Source organism: Capra hircus, chromosome 5, assembly GCF_001704415.2.
Source record: "Capra hircus breed San Clemente chromosome 5, ASM170441v1, whole genome shotgun sequence".
NCBI classification, from domain to species: Eukaryota; Metazoa; Chordata; class Mammalia; order Artiodactyla; family Bovidae; genus Capra; species Capra hircus.
Window position 1 is genome coordinate 103,137,405 of NC_030812.1, and position 26,573 is coordinate 103,163,977.

Genomic DNA, 26,573 nt, shown 5'->3' on the forward strand with positions numbered 1-26,573 from the left:
AGGGAATGTCAGATGACAGAAAAGTGTTGCCCAGTTGTGTTCAACTCTCTGTGACCTCATGGACTGTAGCCCACCAGGCTCCTCTGTCCACGGGATTGTCCAGGCAAGAATACCAGAGTTGCCATTTCCTTCTCCAGGGGATCGTCCTGACCCGGGTTGGATCCCTGGGTCAGGAAGGATCTGCCCACATTGCAGGCAGACTCTTTACCATCTGAGCCATTAGGGAAGGCCAAATGAGAGACGCTGAACTTAATTTAGCTGCTTTTCCAGAGGAGACCACTGTGGCTGGAGCTCTGAGGGACGCAGGGTGTGCTCAGCCAGGCAAGATCAGTGGTCCCTTTCTTGGAGAGGGGGAGTCACACCTCAGGGAACCTGCCCACCGCCCAGGGCTGCTGGACTCCTGTCCACTTACCAGATCAACTCAGCAGACTTTTCCTGAACACCTCCTGGGTGCTGGGCATTGTGCTAGGTGCTGGGGTAGGGATGAGAGAGGGAGTTCGTGTACCTTGTGGATGCCTACGTGTGTGCTAAGTGGCTTCAGTCGTATCTGACTCTTTGCAGCTCCATGGACTGTAGCCTGCCAGGCTCCTCTGTCCGTGAGGATTCTCCAGGCAAGAATACTGGAGTGGGCTGCCATGCCGTCCTCTAGGGGATCTTCCCAACCCAGGGATGGAACTGTGTCTCTTATGTCTCCTGCGCTGGTGGGTTCATTACTACTAGCACCACCTGGGAAGCCCACCTTGTGGGTGACTGCCCAGCAAGTCTGGTTCCTGAAGGTTCTTGAAGCCTGGTGCCTGTGGTAGCAATGGAAGTGTGAGACAGTTCCTCTTCTCCAGTTTCCTGCCAAGTGTGGAAGGATGAGGAGGAGGAGGGAATGAGCTGCTCCCTGCTCTGAGCTGCTGAAGGATCAGGGAATGATAGGGGTCAGGCTGGCAGGGGGCGAGGGAGGGCAAGGCAGAGCTTTCCTCTCCGTGTGCTCAGGGACCCTTGTTTGGGGAAGGATGCCTGGCGTTCTGACCCAGTGATTATTACTCTTGGGCCTGACCTGGGGGACCAGCGGTCCATGTTTAGGTCTTGCCCAGTGGCTCAGCTGTAAAGAATCCACCTGCAGTGCAGGAGATGCCGGTTTGATCCCTGGGTGGGGAAGATCCCCTGGAGGAGGAAATGGCTATCCAGTCCAATATTCTTGCCTGGAGAATTTTATGAACAGAGGAAGCCGGTAGGCTATAGTCCACGGGGTCCCGAAGAGTTGGACACAACTGTAGCAACTGAGCACAGTCTATGTTTAAGGGGGAAATGAGGGTCATTCTTTTCTCTTGCTTAAAAAATTCTCCACATATCACGTGTGGCCAGTAGCACAGACCAGCAGCCGCTCACCTCTCCCTCTTCTCCTCAGATGTTTCCCACCAGGCTCGCGAGGCTGCTGCTTGCTGTGGCCCTCACTTTGCCAGGTAGGTCCCACGGTGCCGCCACTCTTCAATTCTGCCTCGGGCCATTGGGAACCTCCCCCTGCCAGGGGTCAGCAGGTGTGTCTAGAGCACACCTGTGTGTTTAGCCCTACGTTCGGCTCCTGTTGGGGCTGTGGAGTCACTGGGTGCCTGGTTAATTTCTCTTCTGCAGAGCCCACTGCTCCTGATGTGCGTTTCTCAAGGAGTTGGTGCCTGCAAGTGTCTTCTCTGGTTGGGGAATTAAGAAGCACCAGGGCTACACAGGACAGTCCTTTAGGATGGGGATGGAGGATGGGGGAAAAGGAACCCAAGACTTGGGTAGATTATTAGTTTTTGAATGGATGGTGGGGCTCATTTATTTGTGCAGCCGTACATCCCATAGTAGCGATGAAGAAGCCGAGGGTCAGAGAGGAAAAACCACTGCTCTAAAGTCTCATAGAACCAAGATCAGAGGTCAGTTCTCCTGGGTCTCAGGCCAGCTCTCCTCCACTGTAGACATGCCTTTCTCCCCTCACTGAGATGCTGAGTCTATGAATGGTAAAAGGGACCCTTTTCTCATCCTGGTCTCACCCTCGTCTCCACTTAGATTACTAGGTCAGCAGCATCCAACCCGCTGCCCACAGGGGCAGATGTATTTTTGTTACTCCTCTGCATCTTCCTGTTAACTGTAACCCTAACCCTAGTAGGAGGGTCCTGGGCCAGAGGAGGCAGAAAACTTGGTGATTGACTGCTGTGATTTCCTACCCGCTAACACATACACATACGCACGTGCACTGTGAGGTGAAGTTGGCAAGTGTCAGCATATGACCTTGCAGGGGTTAACATTTCAAAGGTTCTATGCACACTGATCTATTGATCTACTTAGAATTTAATATATTCAAAATGTACCAGTAGATTAAAGGACACTCATTACAATCTATTTACACATCGGAAAACTGGAAAATGTTAGAACTTATACCAAATTCATTTCAATGCAAGGTTCAATACAGCCCACCAAAAATCATGTTTTGGAAGTATGACATTATAAATTCTTCATAATATGTTGAGAAATAAACAGGTTATAAGTCCTTTGTTCAGTCAGTTTGCTGACAAATTTGCAAAAAAACTGTCATTGTTTTTACACAGTAAGATAGAAATAAAAGGCAAACACTAAAATGTCAACTCTAGTTACTGCTGAATGTTGGTTCCAGATGATTTTAACTTCCTTTTTTATTCTTCAATATTTTCCAAATTTTCTCTAAGGAGCATGCGGTATACACGTCAAATCATCTGTCATTAAAACAAATCGATTTCCTGAAAAGCAGTTCTTCCATTATTGGGGAGTCCCGGGTCATTCTTGGGGGCTGAAAGCAACAGTTCTAGCGTCATTTAAAATGGAAAGTCCTTCCCTGTAGCCTGATTTCTGACAGCTGCAGCCTCATTTCTCCTGGGCTGCAGTAGTTTGAGCTGGTGGTACCTGCTGTACTCACGTGTGGCCTTTCTCTCCAGGGGCCCTTTGTGGAGAAGGTGCTCCTGGCAAGTCATCGATGGCCCGGTGCAGCCTCTTTGGAGCTGACTTCATCAACACCTTTGATGAGAGCATGTACAGCTTTGCGGGAGACTGTAGTTACCTCCTGGCAGGGGATTGCAAGACACACTCCTTTTCAATCGTAGGTGAGTCCTTGCCCTAATGGGAGGAATTCAGAGCAAGGGGGTGGGCAGGAGTGGGGGCAGTCTAGCTCAGCCTTGGCAGGTGAGGGTGTCGGGTTGGGTGGTGAGGTTTCTCATTCTTACCACAGTGCTAAGCCAAGATCATGGTGGGGAACGGCCTCTCCATGACTTAGGGATTCCCTTGACTTCTCCCTGGGTCTGTTCCTGTGGAAGCCTCATGGATGGAGAGTCTTCGTGCTTCTCCAGTGTTTGAGTCCATTGCTCTGGGTCCAGGTAACACTCTGGAAGCCCTGAAGCATCAAGAGAAATGATGACCCAGAAAGTGGTTTGCAATAGCCCGAGCATGTAGAAAAGGGAAGGAAGGGTGCCTATTCCAGCTGGAGGTCAGAGTATCAGCTGATGTGGAACATTACCTGCGTTCCTGGCAAAGGGTTGATGCCAGGCCCATGTTATCTCTGCTCCCCTGAGGCAGCTCTGAGATGTGGGGAGCGGGCAGTTGCCTCGGTTTCACGCATGAAGAGTTGAAGCCCAAGGAGGTTGATGATCCTCCCAAGGGCTGACAGGTAAGATAGCGAGAGCTGGATTTTGATCCTGGGCTTGTCAGGAAGAAAGACCTTGCTCATGTATTAAGGAGAGAGGGGACTGTCTGGGGCTGGGAATGGGGCCGGAGGCAGCGATGGAATATTGCAGTTTGATGAGCTTCACACTCTAACAGTTCACGAGATGTGTGTGGTATGTGAGAGGGATCATGTGAAACCCAGCAAAGGCAGAGTCCTTAGCTGTGGCGGGGCTGGGCAGGTGGAGAGGGAGATGGCAGTAGACGTACCCACACTGTCACAGCAAAATTTCTGTGGCAATTGTTATAAGGACAGTGAGGAAGACTTTACATGGAGGGGTGGGGGTGGGGGGTGGGGGCACTGCAATGGGGGTTTTACAGTAGAGGAAAGAATATAACAAGGATGAGTGGGGATTTATAGCCAAGGAGCCAGGTGTGGGTGGCTGGATAGAAATTTTTAAAAATATTTATTTACATTACTTATTTATTCAGCGGCGTTGGATCTTAGCTGTGGCCTGTGAGGTCTTCACTGTGGTGTACAGATTTCTCTCAAGTTATGGCACTCAGGCTTAGTTGCTTCATGGCGTGTGGGATCTTAGTTCCCTGATCAGGGGTCAAACCCATGTCCCCTCCATTGGAAAGTGGATTTTTAACCACTGGAAGGGAAGTCCCAGGACAGGAAATTACCAAGAGGAAACATCAGGGGTCTTGGGGAGTCTGGCTAAACCAGCTTGACAGGGTTCTTGCTGATGGCAGGCCAGGGTGATGCAATGTGCAGAGTGGGTTATGAGGAATATAATTGGATATTGAGGGCAGGGGATTCTTGCTAAACTAACCTACAAGATTCTTGCTAAAATTGGACCAAGTAGGCCAGGGATAGAGTCTAGGTAGAGACCTAACCAAGCAGAAGGCTCAGAAAAGCCTGACTCAGGTGTGGTCAAGGAGACTTGGTCAAGGAGAGCATCTTGGTCAACACCCAGACCTCATACGAGATGCAGGCTCAGGGCTCTCGTGGTGTTAACTCCATCAGCTGGGACGACAGCTGCAGCACCTCTGTGTGCCAGCACTGGGCAAGGCTTGGCTTGGCTGCTGAGTGAACTGACAGCTGGCCTTAGCTCTGGGCTCTCCTGCTTCATTTTTTTAAATTAATTAATTTTTGGCTGTACTACCCTGCATGTCAGCTTCCTCGGCAGCTCAGATGGTAAAAGAGACTAGGTTTGATCCCTGGGTTGGGAAGATCCCCTGGAGAAGGGTGACTGCACTCATGAAATTAAAAGATGCTCCTTGGAAGGAAAGCTATGGCAAACCTAGACAGTATATTACAAAGCAGAGACATCACTTTGCCGACCAAGGTCCATTTAGTGAAAGCTATGACTTTTCCAGTAGTCATGTATGGATGTGAGAGTTGGACCTAAAGATGGCTGAGCACCAAAGAACTGATGCTTTTGAACTCTGGTGCTGGAGAAGACTCTTGAGAGTCCCTTGGACTGCAAAGAGATCAAGCAAGTCAATCCTAAAGGAAATCAACCGTGAATATTCATTGGAAGGACTGATGCCGAAGATGAAGCGCCAATACTTTGACCACCTGATGCCAAGAGCCAACTCTTTCGAAAAGACCCTGATCCTGAGAAAGATTGAGGGAAGGAGAAGAAAAGGCTGATAGAGGATGAGATGGTTGGATGGCATCACCGACTCAATGGACATGAGTTTGAGCAAGCTCTGGGAGACAGTGAGGGACAGGGAAGCATGGCGTGCTGTAGTCCATGGGCTCACAGAGAATCGGACATGACTTAGCGGCTGAAAAACAACAGCCAGCGATTGAACCCTCACCCCCTGCAGTGGAAGGGCAGAGTGCCAGCCGCTGGACCATCAGGGATGTCCCATGGGTTCTCCTGCTTCTCTGGCTGCCCCCTTGGGCCCTGCCTCTGCTGGAAAACCTATCCCAGTATGGCTTCAGTGGTCTGAACTTCACTGGAATGCCATTTTCCCTACTGCTCCGTGAATCCCTCAAGGGCAAGGACTGGATCACACTCATCTTTTTTTCTTTAGCTCCATGGGGTCTCTGTCAACACCAAAGTGGGGGTGGTGGTGCACAAAGCGTGGTTCTCTATTGTATACAAGAGCAGGTTTCAGGAACAGCAAGGTATGCAAGGACTTGGGGAGGGGTTTGCTTGGACAGACAGGACAGGGAAGGTGTCCCGTGTAGTGGGGACAGCAGGAGCACAGGGGACAGTCTGAAAGGGGTAAGTTTGGTGCCATGCAGCCTGGGGGGGGGGTCAGTGTGGTGGGAGCTGTGGTCCCCATCAGGCTCACCTGGAGGCTGGTTAAAACATGTTATTGGGGTCTCCCAGCCTTGGCCCAGGGTGTCTATGCCACTGGATCCAGAGTGTGGCTTGAGATACTCACCCCTAGCAAGTTCCCGGCTACCCCTGGGGGTTTGGGGCCCAACTTTGAGAAGCACAGGCCTGGAGAAGAGGGGGGGTGCAAGATGGGGTGGTATGGGGAACTGATGGGGCTGGAACTTGCTGTATGATGGAGGAGTTTGTTTCTCAATTCAGCAGGCAATGAGGGGCTAATGCAGAGTCTCCGCAGGGAGGGCCAGGAGGAAATCAGTTCTTAGCCAAGATGGTCCTGGAAGGGAGAGAGGCAGGAGGCAGGGTGACCTTGGCCGCGGTCACCAGGCAGCTGGTGAGGACTGGACGCGTCCCTAGGGCATGACGAATTGAGGAAGTCATCCTGGACGCTGAAGTCTGAGCACCTACCTTGCTTCAGAGGCAGCAGCAGAGAGAAAACACCCTGTCAGCTTCCCTGGGAAGCTGAAGGCCCAGGTCCTTCCTCCTCAAGTGGTCCCAGTGTTTAACTTAGTGGATTTCTCCAGCTTGAAAGTCACGGTGCACTTGTTTTATTTTAAAGTGTTCATGTGTGAGATGGTACAGCATTTGTCTTTCTCTATCTGCCTAATTTCACTAGTACAGTGCCCTTCAGTTCCACCCATGTTGTCGTAAATGCACTGTGAGCACTTGGGGACTTGTCTCTCAAGGTCAAAGTAACGCTGACCTCCCTTCCATGCAGGTGGTGTCAGAAGTCTGGCCTCTCTGGCCATCCTTCTTTGGGTTTCAGGGGCCAGGAGGAATGGACGGGCTGAGTTAGGACTGTAATTCAGAGATACCCTCTCTGTGTTCTTCTTTTCTTTTATCAACTTGCTCTTGTTGCCTGTCAGTTTTCTGGAAGGTAATTGGCCTAAGTCAGGCTATGAATCAATCACATTTCAATGTAGATTTGTTTAATTCTCACCCCAGATTGTGCTGCTATTATATAACGCTGGAGAAATTGGGCAGCTACTTTGTCTGTTTTGGATGGTGAGGGTGGGATGTTGGCAGGACACGGGTAATCTGAGGAACTGGGCTGGGTAGGGTGGGCTGGCATGACTGCTCCAGGGAAGAGGGGGCGCTGGGTCAGGGGAAGGGACCTGGGAGCCCTGGAGGCTGCCCTTCAGTGCTTCAGGCACAGCTATGCCCTCCCCCACGCCTGTGCTCCATTGTTCTCCAATGACATCCTGTTTCCTCACTTCAAATCGCAAATTCCCGTTCCTCTCCTGTGGACCTTGTCCACATCCTGGGTAAAGTGTTTGTGTCTGAGCATGCAGGGCCACCTGGTGCAAAGGGGGAGGCTCTTTGACCTGGTGCTGGCTCCCGGCCAGTAGGCTCCATCCAGGGACTCAGCTCCTAGCTGGCCAGCATAGGGACCTGGGAGAGATCTTGGGAGTCCTGGTGGCCCCCACGCTGGGATCTGGCTCCCAGAGCAGCCCCAAGAGCCATGGACAACCTACACTGTTCTGAGCGAGCTCCCAGCCTGAGACTCCTGTCTCTACCTCAGGGCGTCGTGGCCAGGTCAGATCAATCACTGTGTGCAGCTTTAGGCTGATGTCCACCTGCATCAGAGGAGCAGGGTGGAGGACGGAGTGTTTGTTAGAGATGCGATCAGTGAGTTCCACACTTGGAAGGCAGAGACAGCACTCGGGTTGAACTCGGCTTCCTGGGGTGCTCCTCACTCACCTAGAGGAGGTCTTGCTTCCTCACTTAGATCCTCAGTCTCTGAGTTCAAGAGGCCAGAAAGGAGACAGGGAGCTTCCCTGGCTCGCCCACTAGATGGATACCTTGCCCTCCCTCTGGCAAGCACAGGAAGTGCAGACCTCCTGGTCTGCAGGGTGTGGGAGTGTTCCCCAGCACTGGGCTCGCTGGCGGTTTCTAATGGCTGCCCATCATCAGGGTCCTTCCCAAGTTCTGCCAGGAGAGTAGGAGGCAAATAAAGAACAGGACTGATGGTGGGTTCTCCCCTGCATTAGCGGTTCACAACCCTGAGCACTCAGATGCTCCATTAAGAAGTTTGTGTGACAAAGGGAGGTTTGGACTTGGAGTCAGAAAGCCCGGTGCGGTTAGTGGTATAAGCTAGTAGTTCTCAACCTGGGTGATTTTCCCCCCAGAGGACATGGAGTCTAGAGGCATTTGGGGTTGTCACAACTGGGGGTGGACGCTAGTGGCATCTGACGGGCAGAAGCCAAGGATGCTGCTAATGACCTACATGCACAGAGTGGCCCCTATAACAAAGAAGTATCTGGCCCCGTGTCAACAGCGCCGAGGTGGAGAAAACCTGTTGTATACTTGGGCCTCAGTCTCTCCATCTGTAAAATGGAGTCAGTCTAGGCCAATGTTTTGGAACTGAGTCAAAAACTATGGGTCATAAAATGAATATTATTGTTGTCTCCAGCATTAAAAAAAATTAAACAGAAAAGATTAGAAGACTTCTGAAATTACCAGAGCTCATGGCTCTGGTAAGGGGAGGGGTGTCGTGGGAAATGTGTGTGTGCGCACACTGGATCATGAAGTCATTGGTGTTTTTACTCCACTTTCTGGGCAAGAACTTTTTAAAAATTTATTTTCTCAGACAGTAAAGAATCTGCCTGCAAAGCAGGTGACCCAGGTTCGATCCCTGGGTCAAGAAAGATGCCCTGGAGAAGGGAATGGCAACCCACTCCAGTATTCTTGCCTGGAGAATGCCACGGACAGAGGAGCCTGGTGGGCTACAGTCCATGGGGTTGCAAATGAGTTGGACAAGACCGAGCGACTAATACTTTCACGTTTTTTGAATTACAACGCTGTGTTTATTACTGCTGTACAACAAAGTGACTCAGTTATACATGCATATATATACACACACATACACATTCTTTTCATATTCTTTTCCATTATGTTTATCATAGGATATTGAATATAGTTCCCTGTGCTATACAGTAGGACCTTGCTGTTTATGCATCCTGGGAATCCCAGACTTCCAGTCCAGCCTTCTCCCCCCTCCCCTTGCCAATCGCCAGTCTCTTCTCTATGTCCTTGATTCTGTTTCGTAGGTATGTTCATCTATGTCATATTTCAGATTCCCCGTATAAGTGAGCTCATATGGTATTTGTCTGTCTCTTCTTGACTTATTTCACTTAGTATGATAATCTCTAGGCCCAGCCACGTTGAGGCAAATGGCATTGTATTCGTTTTCATGGCTGAGTAGTATTCCGTTGTGTGCGTGTATCACTCCTCCTTACCCATTCCTCTCTGTTGGTAGACACTCAGGTTGCTTCCATGTCTTGGTTATTGTAAACAGTGCTGTTGTGAACATAGGGACGCATGTATCTTTTTGAACTACAGTTTTATCTGGATATGTGTCTACGGGTGGCATCACTGGATCATATGGAAACTCTATTTTGAATTTTTTGAGTAATTGCCATACTATTTTCCATAGTAGTTGCACCAATTTACAATCCCACCAACAGTGTAGGAGGGTTCCCTTTCTAAGAGACCATTTTAAATAACACATCCCAGAGGTCATGTCACCAATAACTCACATGGTGGCTTTGAATTCACTGCTTTACAATGTATTTGACTCATGCTTAATTTTATCTTTATACATTGATTGTAAGCTCCCAGAAGGAAGGAGTCAGGATTTTACATTTTCCTTATGGCAACCCACTCCAGTATTCTTGCCTGGAGAACCCCATGGATGGAGAAGCCTGGTGGGCTACAGTCCACGGGGTCACAAAGAGTCGGACACGACTGAGCGACTTCACTTTAAAGGAATAGACTATTAGAGGGCCTCGTATACAGAAGGCACTCAATAAATATTTCTAGATGTATGGAAAGATGAGTGAGCATATGAGATTTGGGGGGAGATTTCTGTTGCCCATTTGTTAACTCTTTGGGGGGGAGTTTCCCACTGAGATAAGATTACAGAGATGATGGTTATAAATAAATGCATTCACGTTTTTTGGGTGATAATTGCTACCCTGTTTAAATAATTCTTTTCTTTTTCAGGGGACTTCCAAGCTGGTAGAAGAGTGGGTCTCTCTGTGTACCTCGGGGAATTTTTCGACATCCATGTGTTTGTCAACGGTACTGTGCTGCAGGGGGGCCAGCAGTAAGTCGGAGCCCAGAAAGTTCAAATTAGAAGAGGCCCTGGGAATTCCCCTTGTGCTCGCCCTCATTTTTCAGACAAAGGAGTGGGGCCCAGAGAGAGAAAGTACATGTGCCCGGAGGAGGTGAGAAGGGTCGGTGAGAGTGGGGAATCCTGATTCCAAGACCAGGCTCTCAGCTTCTGCATGGCAGTCTGAACCCTGCAGAACAGGGTCAGGTTGATGGGTGGAGGGACTCCCAGAAAATGGCCCCTTCCTGAGCTCCTCCTGTCTCCCCAGTGTCTCCATGCCCTATGCCACCAGAGGGCTGTACCTGGACACCGAGGCTGGGTACCACAAGCTGACCAGCGAGTCTTATGGCTTTGTGGCCAGGATCGACAGCAGCGGGAACTTCCAAATCCTGCTGTCGGACAGACACTTCAACAAGACCTGTGGGCTGTGCGGTGACTTTAACATCTTCGCCGAAGATGACTTCAGGACTCAAGAAGGTAAGATTTTCTGGGACAGCATTCCCCGAGGGCGTGGTTGTGTTACCCTGCTCACCAACCTACACTGGGACTCCTCCCCTGGTGCTCTACCTTCCCTGAGTCCTCACCTCAATTTATCTCATGAACTTTATCTCTTAGCATTCCGCCTCAAGGCCTAGATCCGTCCTCAAATCAGATCTTGGGGATCCTCAGACCTGACTTGGTTCAACTTTGAATTCCCCACATGGTAGATGTTTGATAAATGCTGGATGATCTGAACAGGACCTCCTGTGCCACTGTGATGGAACTTCGCACATGAAATCTATAAAAGGTGGTCCTCTGCACTGCCCAAGAGGCCAGTTTATGTGTACATGTGCACGTGTGTGTGCGTGCATGTGTATGTTCATGAGAAATAGGAAGTATAATGATATGGACTATGTGAAAACCGCTGCTAATCCTCATTTTTCTTCTGAAAATTTCAATTACATAAACATTTATGTGGGCTACCCTGGTGGCTCAGAAAAGAATCCTGGTGGTAAAGAACCTGCCAGCCAGTGCAAGAGACATGGGTTTGATCCCTGGGTCGGGAAGATCCCCTGCAGGAGGAAATGGCAACCCACTCCAGTATTCTTGCCTGGAAAATTCCCAAGCACAGAGGAGCCCACCGTAGTGGGTTACAATCCATGGGGTCACAAAGAGTCGGACATGATTGAGTAACTAAATAACATCAAAACCCCTGCTGCAGTGGCCTATGTTCAAATGTAAACAAAGCTGATTCAGGTGCCTACAGACCTGGAGTTTTCACCCAGCAGTCCCAGGTCTCATGACCATGGCTCCATCCTCCTGAACCTTTCTCTACAGGAACCCTGACCTCAGACCCCTACGACTTTGCAAACTCCTGGGCCCTGAGCAGTGAGGAGCAGCGGTGCCCACGGGTGTCCCCTCCCAGCAGCTCCTGCAACATCTCCTCTGAGCTGCAGAAGGTGGGTCATCTAGGCTGGGCGTGATCTGGGTGGTTCGGGGCTTTAGGAGTCAAGAGGCAAAATGAGGTCCCATCCCAGGTCCTCCATCCTAGGGAGGACAGGGTCCACGTTGGAGGGTCCCTCTGGCTGCTCTGTGTCCCGTGCGCTGCTTTCCTCTGGAAAACCAACTGTGGTTAGAGTTGGGCTGACCCTAATCTTGTTAATAATACTGTCCTGGGCCTGGAACTCTAGAGATGGGCCTGGTCCAATGAGTCAGTACAGCAAGTTATTATACTTTCCTGTTTTACATTCCAACGCCCCCTCAGCCCCAGATATCCCCATTGTCACCTGCTACCTGTCTGAAATTCTGCTGTGGAAAACCATTTAAAAAATATTTATTTTGGGGCGCTCTGGGTCATCGTTGCTTTGTGGGGGCTTTTTCTGGTTGCGGTCCCTGGCCTATTCACTGTGGGGGCTCCTCTGGTTGCAGAGCATGGGCTCTAGGGCGTGCAGGCTGCAGCAGCTGCGGCTCGCAGGCTTAGCTGCTCCGGCCAGGAATCGAACCCGCGTCCCCTGCATTGCAGGTGGATTCTTATTCATTGTGCCACCAAGGAAGTCTAGAAAACCATTACTTTTTAAGGGCCTGATAACTGGTTGTTATAAAGCACAAACAGGGGGCAAGGCCCCGAAGTCTCACTAATAATCAGCAGGGAGGGGGTTACTTTACATTTGGGTGGGGGAGGGGAGACGTTGCGGGGAGGGGAGGGGCAGGGCCTGCTACCAGCCACCAGCTTGGATGTTGTCAAAGTTTCCTGAGGCTGGAGTGGCTGACTCTCTCAAACCCAGTGATTTACAGCTATGGATATATATTCTTACAGTACAGGAGGCCAGAAGGCTGAATTTGGTTTCAAGGTGTCTGCAGAGTTGGGTCCCTCCGGAGGTCTAGGGGAGAGACCCCCTCTCTCTTCCAGGTCCTTGGGCGTGGGGCTCCTTGGCTTGTGGCCCCATCCCTTCACTCGCTCCCTCCGTGGTCATGTGGCTTCCTTGTCCACGTGCTTCCATCCGAGTCTCAGCTCCGGTGGTGACTCTGCCCATCTCTCCCCCAGTTCTTAGCAGCTCCTTCCCCTCCAGGGTTACCCTTTATGATCCCACTTGTGGAGAAGGGGTCCAGGTGGGAGTGAGCTGCAGGACGCACCTTGCCTCCGCCTTCTGTAGGTGGAGACAAGATGGTCTCTGTGCTTCTGTGTGGGGGGTGTTGGGAGGATGATGCTTTAGGTGGGAAAGACCTCCCTCAATGGAGGACCTCCTCTTCTCAGGGGTCAGGCTGCCAGGGCTGAGGGAGGAGGGAGCAGTATGGCTCCGGGGTGCGGCTGGGCTCTTGTCAACATGCAGTGTCCTGAACAGGCTGCGCTCAGAGACTCCACCGCTGTCTGGGGATTGAGATCCTTGTAAGTCAGTTTCCCGGAAAGTGGAGGTTTGTGAGCAGGGAGTGGCTCTCAGGGTGTGAGAGAGGCAGGGCTGTGCAGGGGGAGAAGCTGAATGCTGTGTAGTTCCAATCAAGGCCTCAGCTGGCCCTTCAAGGAGTTCTGAAAGCTGGGTGGCCCCCTGGGGCGAGGCGGCCCACACTGACCAGTCAGTCACTGGGTGGAGGCTGCCTCTGGACGAGGAGGCAGGACAGCTCCCCTAGACTGAGGGTGGTGCCTGCAGAAAGACTAGGCTATGAGCCCTCAGCAGCCAACGCGCTCAGCTTCCGGTGGGTGAGTCCTGCTCCGAAGGGCGTCTGCATTGCACGCAATGTCCCCTGTAGAGCTTGGCTACCTGACAGCGTCACCTCCCTGCCTCCCATCCAGGGAGCATGCACAATGTTCCAACCTACCATCATGCAGGGAGAGGGTGACCTCTACTTATCCCCAGAACCACTGCCATTATGGGACTTGACAGGCCAAGTAAGCCCCTCCTCTGGGACTGTGTGGTTGTGCAGAGTGATGAGGAAACCAGAGCTGGGTGGAGGGGTGCGATTAAGGAGCTGCCCTGAGTCGTCAGCAAGCACTGCAGAGTCAGAGTCCACACCCTGCCCTGCCCCCTCCTCTGCTGTTCCGGCTGTACCACCTCAGGCCACCCAAGTGATGATTCCAGACTTGTTTTCCCTCAGGAGTCTGGCTCCATGAATCTTGCTGCCTTCAGCTCTAAAACTCTTTGATTGTGTGTTTCTCTGGGTTGAGCTAAAGAGAGAGTTGATAATAGAGCTTCCCTGGTGGCTCAGATGCCTCCAATGCAGGAGACCTGGGTTTGATCCCTGGGTCGGGAAGATCCCCTGGAGGAGGGCATGGCAACCCACTCTAGTGTTCTTGTCTGGGAAATCCCTATGGACAGAGGAGCCTGGAGGGCTACAATCCATGAGGTCACAAAGAGGTGGACACAACTGAAGTGACTAACACTTTCACTCAGTAAATATTCAATGGATGGATGGATGCAAATTAGGTGGGGTCATTTATCCAGGGAATGGGCCACCCCACAATCATAACTGAGGATTCTTCATTTGTAGAACAGATCTGCACATAAGTGGAGAAACTCTAGCCTACTCCTATTCCAGAAGCTAAATAAAACACACCACAGCACACACACACACACACCCTTACCTTAGCATGAGAAAGCTTCATTATTAGTTATTGTCTTTCCACGTTCAAGGAACAGCTATCTTCTGAACCAAGGAGTATGTCAGGCGCAGGAAAATGCTCTGGGTCATGCTCATTTTAGCTGCCTACACTGGAAACACAATCTCTAATGAATCAACAAGTCCATTCCTAATGCCTCTTTTCCTTGGGTTTCCAATTCAGTGGTGCTAGGGTTTCCCAGCTAGTCCCTAAACATCTCTGTCACCTAGAACATAGCACAGAACTGGCAACTGAGAGACAGGCTGAGTTCCAAACCCCGGGAGGAGAGGGTGTTGTCTTGGGAAAGGGGGTAGTTCCCTCTTCTTTTCAGGAAAACTTTGAAATAGCAGACACTTGCCCTTGTAGCCCTTCCAGCTTTCCTATCCCTGGACCATTTACCAGACTGATAACTCCGGGGAGGACACTTCCCTTCTCTAAGCCTCAGTTTCCACATATGTAAAAGAAACACAGGACAAGTGCCTGCCCCACGTATCCTTACGGGCCACCGTAAGGATAAAAGGATACATGTGGAGTGCTTAGCCCAGCGGGGCTCAATTGGCTGAGCTGTTATTGTTGTTATTATTACTTTTGAGTTTGCATTTGCCCCTGGGGTGGCCGCACTTTGAGAGCAGGAGTCGGGTGCTGCTGCTGTTGCTGCGAAGTCGCTTCAGTTGTGTCCGACTCTGTGTGACCCCATAGATGGCAGCCCACCAGGCTCCCCCGTCCCTGGGATTCTCCAGGCAAGAACACTGGAGTGGGTTGCCATCTCCTTCTCCAATGCATGAAAGTGAAAAGTGAAAGTGAAGTCGCTCAGTCGTGACCGACTAGTAGCGACCCCATGGACTGCAGCCTACCAGGCTCAGGCCAAACACACACAGCGCTTGAAGTGCTAAGCTCAAAATTCCTTCTTTCTCTCCTCTCCAGCTATAACCCCATTCTTTCTGGGGCAGTTGAGCACAGTGTGGGGTTAGAAGGAGAGTGAGGTTCAGAGGCACCTGGACACGGAGGGTGGGGAACAGGCAGAAGCCAGCTTTTCTTCTGGGGCTGCTTGTAACCCAGGGGAATTTGGGGCTGAGGGGACTCCAGGAGCCCTGAGCAGCGAGGAGCAGAGAAGAAGGGATTTTATCATCTCTTCCTTTTGTTTCCAAACTTAAACTTCCACCTATGGTTGTAGTTAGCTGTCTTCTGCCCTTTCCAGTGTTCTCTAGGCAGGGGTAGGATTGAGGTGTGTAACGGGGGATAGGAAGGGTAGGGGGTGGGGGGGTTAGTTGGCGAGTTAGGTGGGCAGCTCATGGGCACCTCTGATACCCAGGGCATGGGCTTTGTCTCACTTTAGTTTGCAAAACACAGGCATCACAGGATAAGCTCAAGATAGATGCTCCCACCCTCAGGGTACAAAGGAATACTCTCATTTACACCTAAGAAGTGGGGGGTGAAGACAGGATTTCCAAACGGGGAAATCTGATACAGAGGCCTGAGTGGAGGAGGCAGCCTGGCACTCTGTCTCCTGGAGACAGAGGGGGATGGGAGGTGGGGGCAGAGAATCCACAGAGGCCCTGTTTGTTTCCCCTGGGCCTTTGGGAGCTCCAGCTGTACACTCGCTACTCACTTTGTCTCCTGGGTGTTAAGGTTCTTACTAACCAGTGTCCTGGGAGCAGTTTAAGAAACTGGTTACTAAGTTCTCAGAGCTGGGCCAAGGCCCCTGAACACTCACACCTCCCAAGGCACAAGTTCCTCCCGAACTCCAGTTTCAGGCTGTTTACCTGAGAAGAGGGGGCGGGGCTTCATCATCCAATCAGGCTGTGTTTGTCCATGAGCGGGGCGCCCTCATTGGCTGGGAAGCACAAAGACATCTCCAGGGAGGTGATAACTGCCGTCTCTGGAATTGTCTACAGCCTGTTGGGTGTCACTGGGTCCCTGGGTTCAGTCAGAAGTCGAGGCTGGTAAATCCCTTTACAAGTGTCTGCCACTGTGGCCAAGTGTTCGGTAGGGGAGATGGTGCTGACCCAGCTGCCAGGAGCTCTCTGTCTTTCCGAGGTAGCAGCAAGGAGTCAGCTCGTTGAGAGCCAGGTCATATTACTTATACCCAGGGGAATGAATGTTTCCTTGTTATGCCAACAAAACTGGAGCCTCTCTACTGGGATGCATAATGGCTTGTTTGATTGCACACAGATTTGCCGTTCAATTTAGCTTCTCCGAGGGCAGGGCTGCTGGCGTCTGGGGCTTAGGGTGCAGATCTAGTAATAAAAAGTGCCAAGCTATAGATACTCAAATAATTGGTATTCATTTGCAGGTAACTCCACTGCACAGTGAAGGTTTTAGAAAGATCCTTAGGTCACTTAAAAAAAAAAAATCTGACAGCCTAGGAAATGTCAGCGTAGGTTGAACCTTTCACAGGGATCTTAAGTTTTTATCCCGCAGTCCTGTCTGCAGTGTGAAGCCCAGGGCTCCGGGAGGCTGGGTGGGGGATGCAGCTGGTCTATGCGATATTCTTTCTAATTAGAAAAAGACACCCTTTTCTTGAGACACTTTACCATCCTCTGCTGGGAAAGTGCTGTTTTAAGGAATTTAGGGAGTGTTAGTCACTTAGTTCAGAGAAGGCAATGGCACCCCACTCCAGTACTCTTGCCTGGAAAATCCCATGGATGGGAGGAGCCTGGAGGGCTACAGTCCATGGGGTTGCTAAGAGCTGGACACGACTGAGTGACTTCACTTTCACTTTCATGAATGGAGAAGGAAATGGCAACCCACTCCAGTGTTCTTGCCTGGAGAATCCCAGGGACGGAGGAACCTGGTGGGCTGCCGTCTATGGGGTCGCACAGAGTTGGACATGACTGAAGCGACTCAGCAGAAGCAGCAGCAGCAGTCGCTTAGTCGTGTCCGACTTGTTGTGAGCCCATGGGCTGTAGCCTGCCAGACCCATTTGTCTGTGGAATTCTCCAGGTAAGAATACCGGAATGGGTCGACATTCTTTTCTCCAGGGGATCTTCCTGACCCAGGGATCAAATCTGGGTCTCCTGCACTGCAGGCAGATTCTTTACCTTCTTGAACCACAAGGGAAGCGCCCTCAGTGGCGCTGAATCCTGGGGAAGCAAGATCCCTGCAGTCTGCTTTCTCCAAATCTTACTCAGGACTTCGCGTCCAGTGGTGCTCCTGTCAGTCACCTAACAGTCCCAGGTTGCCTGTTTTCCACTGGTTCCGATTTTAGCGTTTTGTGTGTGTGCGAGTGAACACAATCCTTATTTCTTTTGTTCTGTTGCTGTTCATGTCTGCACATCTTCTCCCCCTTGCCTCCTCCTCTGAAGAGCCCACCGTTCACCTGTAAAGCCTCTTCCCCTAAGAAGTCACCTGTCTGTGCTGGAGCTAACATTTGTAAACACTCACGTTTACTTTTGAATGACCATAACAGTTCCCTGCATGAAATATCGCCCACGCCTTTTATTTGCGAAGTGCCTACCCAGCTCTTTCTCCTATTTCTGCCCACAGCTGCCCTGGGAGGAAGCTCACAGGCCTGGAGGGAGGTGACCTGGTGGCGGAGGGACTCAGTTCCCTGGCAGAGCTGAGGGCTTACTGGCCACGTCCACTCCTGGCATCCTTGCTTCCTCTCCTGGCCTCCTGCATTCATGGCCTAGAATAGACTTTTCTTGGAGATTGGGATGAATTTTGTTACGTTTGTTTGTTTGGTAGAATAGTTGTGATTCTTAAGAGAGAGCAATTGTGCCGGGAGAGTCTGGTTTAGGGAAGGTCAGTATATCTCAAGAAGAGATCCTTGTAATCCAGGAACCCTGGAGGAGTTAGTTATCGGGGACCTGACCTGGCTCTGCAGAGGGGGCCCACCCACTTGGTCCCAGCGATGAGTAGATCTGAGCTGGGTTTTGAACACAAGCCTGGAGAACCCCATGGACGGAGAAGCCTGGTAGGCTACAGTCCACAGGGTCGCAAAGAGTTGGACACGGCTGAGTGACTTCACTCACTTCACTTATGCACACATATACATGCCTATTTATACACACGTATACATACACACACTCATATACACACACAATACATACACACCTATATATACACATGCATACACACATACAGTACACAAACATATACACATACACACGAATACATATATACATACACGTACGCAACACACTCAAAGACACACATATACACACATACATGATATACACCTGTAAATACACATACACACATATGCACACACATGCACACACACATGTATACACACACTCACACATTCCCCTTTCTGTGGTATGAGAACTGCTCTCTCAAGTCATCCAGAGGTTAAGGAGTGGGGATTTGTTTTGGAGACTTTGCCAACTTTGCCAAAATCCGCAGTTTCTAGAGCTTTGCTGTGTCCTCACATAGTCGCACCCCTGTTCTGCAGCTCAGTCTCCCCTCTGAAGACCAGCAAAGCTCTGCCCGATACCGACCACTGAGAAAATAAGCACCCTTTCCCTTTCCGGCAAATCCCCTCACTCATCTGAGTGCAGGGAGGCAGGAGGGGCAGGGAGCCCGCAGGCTGGTGGTGGTGGTGGGACAGTGACGCTGGCCATTCTGCCTTTGGAGGTCTAGCCTCATGGCAGAGTTCAGGGGCTGCCACTGGGTTTAAAGTTTTTCCTTAAATTGTGTGTGTGTGTTCAGTTGCTCAGTCGTGTCTGACTCTCTGCAACCCCATGAACTGTAACCCGCCAGGTTCTTCTGTCCATGAAATTTCCCAGGCAAGAATACTGGAGTGGGTTGTCATTTCCTCCTCCAGGGGATCTTCCCCACCCAGGGATTGAACCTGAGTCTCCCTCCTCTTCTGCACTGCAGATAGATTCTTTGCCTGCCCACACCAGGGAAGCTACCCTTAAATTAAGCAGATGCAAATGCATCCCTGCTGCTGCTGCTAAGCCGCTTCAGTCGTGTCCCGACTCTGTGTGACCCCATAGACGGCAGCCCACCAGGCTCCCCCGTCCCTGGGATTCTCCAGGCAAGAACACTGGAGTGGGTTGCCAGTTCCTTCTCCAACGCATGAAAGTGAAAAGTGAAAGTGAAGTTGCTCAGTCGTGTCCGACTCCTAGCGACCCCATGGACTGCAGCCTACTGGTAGGCTGGCTCCTCTGTCCATGGGATTTTCCAGGCAAGAGTACTGGAGGGGGGTGCCATTGCCACGGCTGTATCCCTAACCCAGCACATTTCCCCTCATAAGCCACGATCTGCCTCAAAAGGTCCCATGAAACTGGCTGATAGATTTCCACTAAACGGATGCTTTAGTTTAGCGGAAAACTAAAGCTTAGTTTACACATAGGCACACACACACACACACACACACACACACACACACACACAATTTACACCTATACATACACATATGCACTTAGATACATGCACATGCAAAGACACACACACATATGCACACACACACGTATACACACACACACACATTCCTGAGACTTTCCCCAAGTGGCTTTCTTTCCCTTCCTCCTCTCCTGGCAAGGATAGGAAGCTGCAGGGGCCTGATGGCACGTACTTACTGAGATGTTTTTTATTGAGGTTGTATTTGCAATCTCACTCAGGGACAAGACACAGGGGAGACAGTGAACAGCCGTGAAAGAGGACCACGTGAATGCCATCCGGAGTCAGTTAAGGAGCATGTGGTGCAACAGTTCTTATCACAGAGCTGACGACCTTTTCTGACTGGGAGCAGGGTGGGTGGAGCTGTTCCAGACCCAGAGCTTGGACAGACCTCAAACTGGGAACCCGGGGCTGATGCCAGGCCTTTGTCCTCCCGGCCAGCTGGTCCTGCCCTGACCCCTGCTCAGATGCTGCCCAGGAGCACAGAGTGGGAGATGGGTCCTTTGGAGGGTTCTGTAGCCATCTCCCATGGCACTGGGGACTTCAGGGACATATCCAGTTATCTTACTTCTCATGAAGGCTGTACTCTGACTATCTCATAGAGAGGAATCTCCAGCTTCACAGAAAGCATCCGTTTAGTGGAAATCTATCAGCCAGTTTCATGGGGTCTTTTGAGCCAGATCTTGGAATGTGGGAGGGAATCCCAAGCCAGGCAGAAGTTATAAATAGAATCAGCAACCCTCCCCCACTCATCCTTGCAGGCTGAACAATAAGAAACTGGGCCCTTCCCTGGGGGTGAATTCCTGAACCCACTGCTTTGGACCACTTCAGGTCTAGGCGCCTCCAGACCTCCCCAGGGGGCAGCCGCTGAACACCCACTTCAGGGCTGGGCTGAACAATCCTGCACTTTATCTGTTAGTTTCCCCTTTGTTCACTCCAGACCTAGGAATGCCCCCCACCCCTGCTCCTTTGTCAACTGTTCCAGAACCAACGCAAGAGCTAAGCTCCAGATCTCTCTCACTCCTGTTTTTTATCTCCTCGATCCCCACCGCCCCCGCCCCGTCTGCCCTTGGGGAGATGAACATTTCTCTCCTTCTCCCTCCAACTGGCTTAGCATCTCCAGGGAGGAGGCCTGGTGCTTTTTAATGAACTGAAAATGTGATTAAGTTGGACTCCAATTGGGTCTGCACACCCACCCAGGCAGGGTGAGGTCATGGCTTGATGGACCGGGGCTGGCGCACTCTCGCCAGCCTCTGGCACCACAGACGAGAGATGCAGGAAGGGAGAAGTAGCTAATGCTGGGCATCGGAGCCAGGGAGATGCTGGAAGTGAATTAGCTGACCCTCTTTGGTCTCCCTGCCAGAATGGTTTAGCAGAGAGCTGAGGAGAAGCCATCTTCGAGCTGTTTGGCTAGTACTGACAGCAGGCAATGAGAATAGTTACAAGCAGTCGATTGCACTCCCTGTGTTACGTCATTTAGTTTTATTTTGCAGGAAAGTTGAAGGCACGCATTGCCATCTCATTTAAGACTAGGTCCTGCTGTGCCAGGATAGCTAAAGTAGAAACAGCTTTCAAGGTAGAGCAGTGCATCTCTCTTTCACTGAGCAGGAGTTCAGAGGGGGATGCCCAGTACTGATGCCATGGTGTTGGGTGAAGGGTCCTTCGGTCTCGTTTCCCTGTTGTCCTCAGCCTCATGGCCCCAAATGGCTGCTTAAGCATCAGACATCATGACCGCATTCCAGTCATAGAAAGAGAAGGGTTGAAAGAAGCACCTCTTCCTTTGGAGTCTGCTTCTTGGGAGTCACACAAGACCTTCCTGCGTATGTTGGGGTTAGCGAGGGGAGCAAAGCTTAGTCTTACGACCACTCCCAGCTGCAAGGGAGGCTGAAAAATCAAATCTTTGTTCTCAGTGGCTCTGTGCCCAGCAGTTTTCTAAGAAAGAAGGGAGGAATAGATCCAGACAACTTTCCATCTCTTCCACAATCTCCCTCTTTTAAGGGTGAGGAAATAAAGGTACCAAGAGGGGAGATGATCTTCCTGAAGTCACACATTTTGTGAGCGATGGGGTCGATCTTTCTAAAACCTGTGCTATATCCACTGGGCTACACTGTTTTCTAATCCGGCTGATAGGAAACAAGGCGGGGAGGGGGGCATTGGGGTTGTGGAAAACCAGGTGAACTGTGGCTAAGTGGCAGGTGCCTGGCCTGTGGGGTGAAATCAGGGTTTGAGTTCAGCTCAGTGACTCCTTCACCAGTATAGCTGTTGGCAAACTAAATTGGCTGAGGACTGCTTTACACTCTTAAAAATAATTGAGGATCCCAAAGATTCTGCTTTTTAAAAATAATATTTATTTTTTATTTAGATGCACTTTAGTTGCTGAACGTGGGATCTTTGATCTTCATTTCAGCGTGTGCGGCCTTTAGTTGCAGAATTTAAACTCTTAGTTGTGGCATATGGGATCGAGTTCCATAACCAGGGATTGAACCCAGGCCCCCTGCATTGGAAGCACAGAGTCTTAGCCACTGCACCACTAAGGAAGTCCCAGAGTGTGTGTTTATATGGCTTATGCCTGTCAACATTTACCTTGCTGCTACTGCTGCTGCTGCTGCTAAGTCGCTTCAGTCGTGTCCGACTCTGTGCAACCCCATAGGCGGCAGCCCACCAGGATCTCCTGTCCCTGGGATTCTCCAGGCAAGAACACTGGAGTGGGTTGCCATTTTCTTCTCCAATGCATGAAAGTGAAAAGTGAAAGTGAAGTCGCTCAGTCGTGTCCGACTCTTTGCGACCCCATGGACTGCAGCCTTCCAGGCTCCTTTGTCCATGGAATTTTCCAGGCAAGAGTACTGGAGTGGGTTGCCATTGCCTTTTCCGAATATTTACCCTATTAGATATCAAAAGGAAAAATCATAAACATACACATTTATTTAAAACTAAGACATGATATTTAACATGAATGTGTGTTTGCTCAGTTGCTAAGTCATGTCTGACTCTTTGCGACCCCATGGTCTGTAGCCTGCCGGGCTCCTCCATCCATGGGATTTCCCAGGCGAGGATACTGGAGTGGCTTGCCATTTCCTTCTCCAATTTAACACAAATACCATCTTTTTAATAAAAATGAGTATAAATTCCAAGCCAAAAAAAAAAAAAAAAAAAAACTTGAGAGGAGGATAGTGTTGTCTCACAGTTCTACAGACCTCCTCACTGTCTGGCTGGAGAGAAAGCAGCTGGTTCTTACGTTTGCATCTGCAGCCAGCCTGTTGTGAGTCCACACATCATGTAGTCTCTGGAAAATTCCACTGTGCTTTTGCAAAAGAATGAGAGCATAAAGGTCAGATGACATCTTAGTGTTATTATGAAACTAGTTTTGATCTTGAGGATTCCTGCAAGGATCTTGGGAGTTTGTTGAGGGGGTCCCTGGACCACACTTTGAGAACTACTGACCTATTGAATTCTTTATTCTCTCCTGCCTCAGTTTCTAAATCAGAAAAGCTGTATTTAGCTTCTGAGGTTTGGGTTCTTTAAAAAAATTTTAACTTTATTTAAAAAATATTTTCTCATTTTTATTTGGCTGTGCTGGATCTCAGTTGCAGCATGAGGGATCTAGTTCCCTGACCCGGCCCCTGCATTGGGAGAGTGGAGTCTTAGCCTCTGGACCACCAGGGAAGTCCTGAAGTTTGTGTTCTTTGAAGGGGTCTTCAGGCCTCTGTGTGGGAGTGGGTGACCTGCTGGTCTCTGAAACAACTTTATTCGTTGGGTTACAGAGAGCACAGACCACCACAGAGGGGAGAAGGGTGTGGTCTGTCTGTCCTTAAAGCAGGAAAAGGGTGGAGACTCTGCAGGGCCATCAGCTGGGGGCACTATAGGTCAGTGGCCTTGGGTGAGTGATGAGCAGTCAGAGGAAGCTGCCCACTCCTTGCGTCCCCTTGGCCCACCCAACACTGCCGGGCATGACTGTGTCCACTCCCTCGGACGAGGAGACATATGGAGACACACCTGTGTCACGGATGGCTTGGGTTCCATGAGGACACATGGCAACAGGCTTGGGAACCTAGGCCTGCTCACCAATTCCTATGGTGGATGGAGTGCCCAGAGAAAGACACCTCCTAGTGCTTTACTCGGGGAGTAACAAAGAGAGGGTCTGGAGTACCAGCTTGGGAGAAAACAGAAGCTGATTCAAGGAGAGTCCGCAAGGTTGGGACCATGATAAGGTTCAGAATTAGCTGCTAGGAGAAGCCCAGGCACTGACCTATCAGAGCAGCGTCTCAGGGGCAGCTGTGCCTTTCCTGGGGTGTCTGTTAGCAACGCAGGGTTTGGCTCGACCGTAATTACTCTGTCTCCTGCTGTCTGAATTTGGCCGTTGGCCTTGTCTGGTGTGGCCTGAAACCTAAGTAAGTCCTGTGTAGTGTCCAGAGCCTGGTTCAGACTGTACCTCCTTCCCTGGTGTCTCGGCGGCAGCTTCCTTCTTGCTGTGATTGGCCACACCCTTGGGGAGACAACGTTTATACTGAGACCAGGTCTTCAGGCCGTGATATAAACCTTCCCCATGGAAATACCTGGTGCAGGTCTATTGAAAACTCCCTGAGAACTGGAGGGTATGACTCTCTCATTGCCGTTGTCGTGACTGTTGATCTAGCGCTTTCGTACAGCCTGCTATGCATGTCTTGGGCTTCCCTGGTGGCCCAGATGATAGAGAATCGGTCTGCACTGTGGGAGACTTGGGTCCGATCCCTGGGTCAGGAAGATCCCCTGGGGAAAGGAATGGCTACCCACTCCAGTATTCTTGCCTGGAGAATCCCATGGACGGTGGAGCCCGGTGGGCTACAGTCCATGGGGTCGCCAAGAGTCAGATATGACTGATCGACTAACACTTTCACTTTCATGCGTGACTTGGGAATACAGCTCCTGTCTTTGAAAAGCCTGCAGGGAAATGGGGAAATGGCCCCGGAAATGGAGACCAGTGCAGATGCACCCAGGGGCCTATGGGAGCATCTAACTAGCTTTCTATTGTGGGTCTTGCCTGGCACAGTGCCTGGACATAGTAGATGTGCAAGAAATTGAACAAGACATTGGGGTGTGTTCAGGAAACTATAAGTAATGCAGGACGTGGGGAGGCGGAGGGGTGAGCGAGAGAAGGAGGCTGGGCTCAGGCCGTGGAAGGCCAGGCCTCCCTGCCTCCCTCATATGCTGGGACTTGGCCTTCCAAATGGGGATGGGACTTAGACTTGCCTTTTCTATTGACCGCACAGCTAAATGCTTGCTGAGTGACCATATGATCACCTCCTGCTGGTCCCTGTCTCTCCATGGCTCTCAGAGGACACAGTAGCTCCATCTTGGACTTGTGTCCATGGAGGTATCCTGCCTGGGGCCTGGCCTGGCAGGGGTGCTCAGCCACGCAGGAACTTGTGTCCTCCTGACCCACCCAAAACTGCCAGTCTTGACTATGTCCAGCTCCTGTGGACAAGGAGACAGGCAAAGCACACCTACATCACAGATGACTTGGGTTCCATGAGGGCATGTGGTAATAGGCATGAAAACCCAGGCCTGCTCACCAGACTCTACAGTGGATGGAGTGCCCCGGGACGGATCAGGCTGTGTGCCCTGGGACGAATCAGGACGCGGGTGATGGATCAGGGGATCCTGGAAGGAGCAGATGGCAGGCCAGGTGTGCCACTGTGCTACCGTTGTGGGATAAGGCCAGTTGGGCTTTAAAGGCTGGCAGGCATCTGGAAATCCTCCCTGACCTTCACACTGTGGTCACTCTCATGACCAAGCTCAGGCCAGGGCTGACCAGAGGACAGCTTTTCCCTTTTCTCTGAGAAAGAAAGGCTAGGCAGGCTTTAGATGCAGATGGTCGAGGCCTCAGGAACTGTTCTAAGGGAGGTGGCCATGTCTGCAGAAATCCATTCCCTCCTGCAGGCAAGTGATCAGAACCTACCCTTCTTGCTAAGGCTTTCTGAAAACCATTTACTACCTCCAGGGACCTCCCAGGAAATGTGCTGGAGTACTGTTCCCACTTTTCCAGCGAGCAGGGATGAAGGTGGGCCAGCTGGAGACGAGCCACACTGGACCCTGCTCCCCCACCCTGGGCTCTGAAAGGGGGAAGGGACGCCTGGACTCCTGGGTTTCTCCCTTCCTCTGACTGGTTCTGTGTCCGCCGAGGGGCCTGGTCCCTGTGCCTGGGAGCTGGTTATGTGGTGCAGGGACTGCTTGAAGCCTCTGTCCTACAGCCCAGGCGATGGGAGCCACCACTAGAAAACCCCACGGAGTTGCCTTTGGTTCTTTTTTCCCTCTGGTTCCAAATTGTGTGTGTGGCAAGAGGTAGGCAAGTGCCCAAGCTCCTGCCCCTACCCCAGGAGTACCCTCAACTGCCCTGTAAGAGACCAGTAACCTCCTCCACATTTTTTTTTTATGTGAACCTTTTTTTAAAGAGCTTCTCTGTGGCTCATACAGTGAAGGATCCACTTGCAATGAGGGAGACCTGGGTTTGATCCCTTGGTGGGGAAGATCGCCTGGAGGAGGGCGTGGCAACCCACTCCAGTGTTCTTGCCTGGAGTATCCCCGTGGACAGAGGAGCCTGGCGGGCTACAGTCCTTGGGGTTGCAGAGAGTCAGACACGACTGAGCGACTAAAGCATAGCACATTTTTTTTTTAATGTCTTTATTGAACTTGTCACCATATTGACATTAAAAGACGCTTACTCCTTGGAAGGAAAGTTATGACCAACCTAGATAGCATATTAAAAAGCAGAGACATTACTTTGTCAACAAAGGTCCATCTAGTCAAGGCTATAGTTTTTCCAGTGGTCATGTATGGATGTGAAAGTTGGACTGTGAAGAAAGCTGAGCACTGAAGAATTGATGCTTTTGAACTGTGGTGTTGGAGAAGACTCTTGAGAGTCCCTTGGACTGCAAGGAGATCCAACCAGTCCATCCTAAAGGAGATCAGTCCGGGTGTTCATTAGAAGGACTGATGTTGAAGCTGAAACTCCAATACTTTGGCCACCTGATGCGAAGAGCTGACTCATTTGAAA

The 26,573-nt window shown here is 50.8% G+C and overlaps 1 protein-coding gene across 1 annotated transcript in view; it reads left to right on the plus strand.

Moving 5' to 3' along the window:
• The window catches only part of VWF (von Willebrand factor), a 150,430-nt gene that overhangs the window by 26,986 nt on the left and 96,871 nt on the right, over positions 1 to 26,573 (plus strand). The window contains exons 3-7 of the mRNA XM_018048607.1: positions 1,397 to 1,451; positions 2,937 to 3,101; positions 10,014 to 10,116; positions 10,391 to 10,599; positions 11,440 to 11,561. Coding sequence (XP_017904096.1) covers positions 1,397 to 1,451; positions 2,937 to 3,101; positions 10,014 to 10,116; positions 10,391 to 10,599; positions 11,440 to 11,561 — 654 coding nt within the window. The remainder of the gene's footprint in view (positions 1 to 1,396; positions 1,452 to 2,936; positions 3,102 to 10,013; positions 10,117 to 10,390; positions 10,600 to 11,439; positions 11,562 to 26,573) is intronic.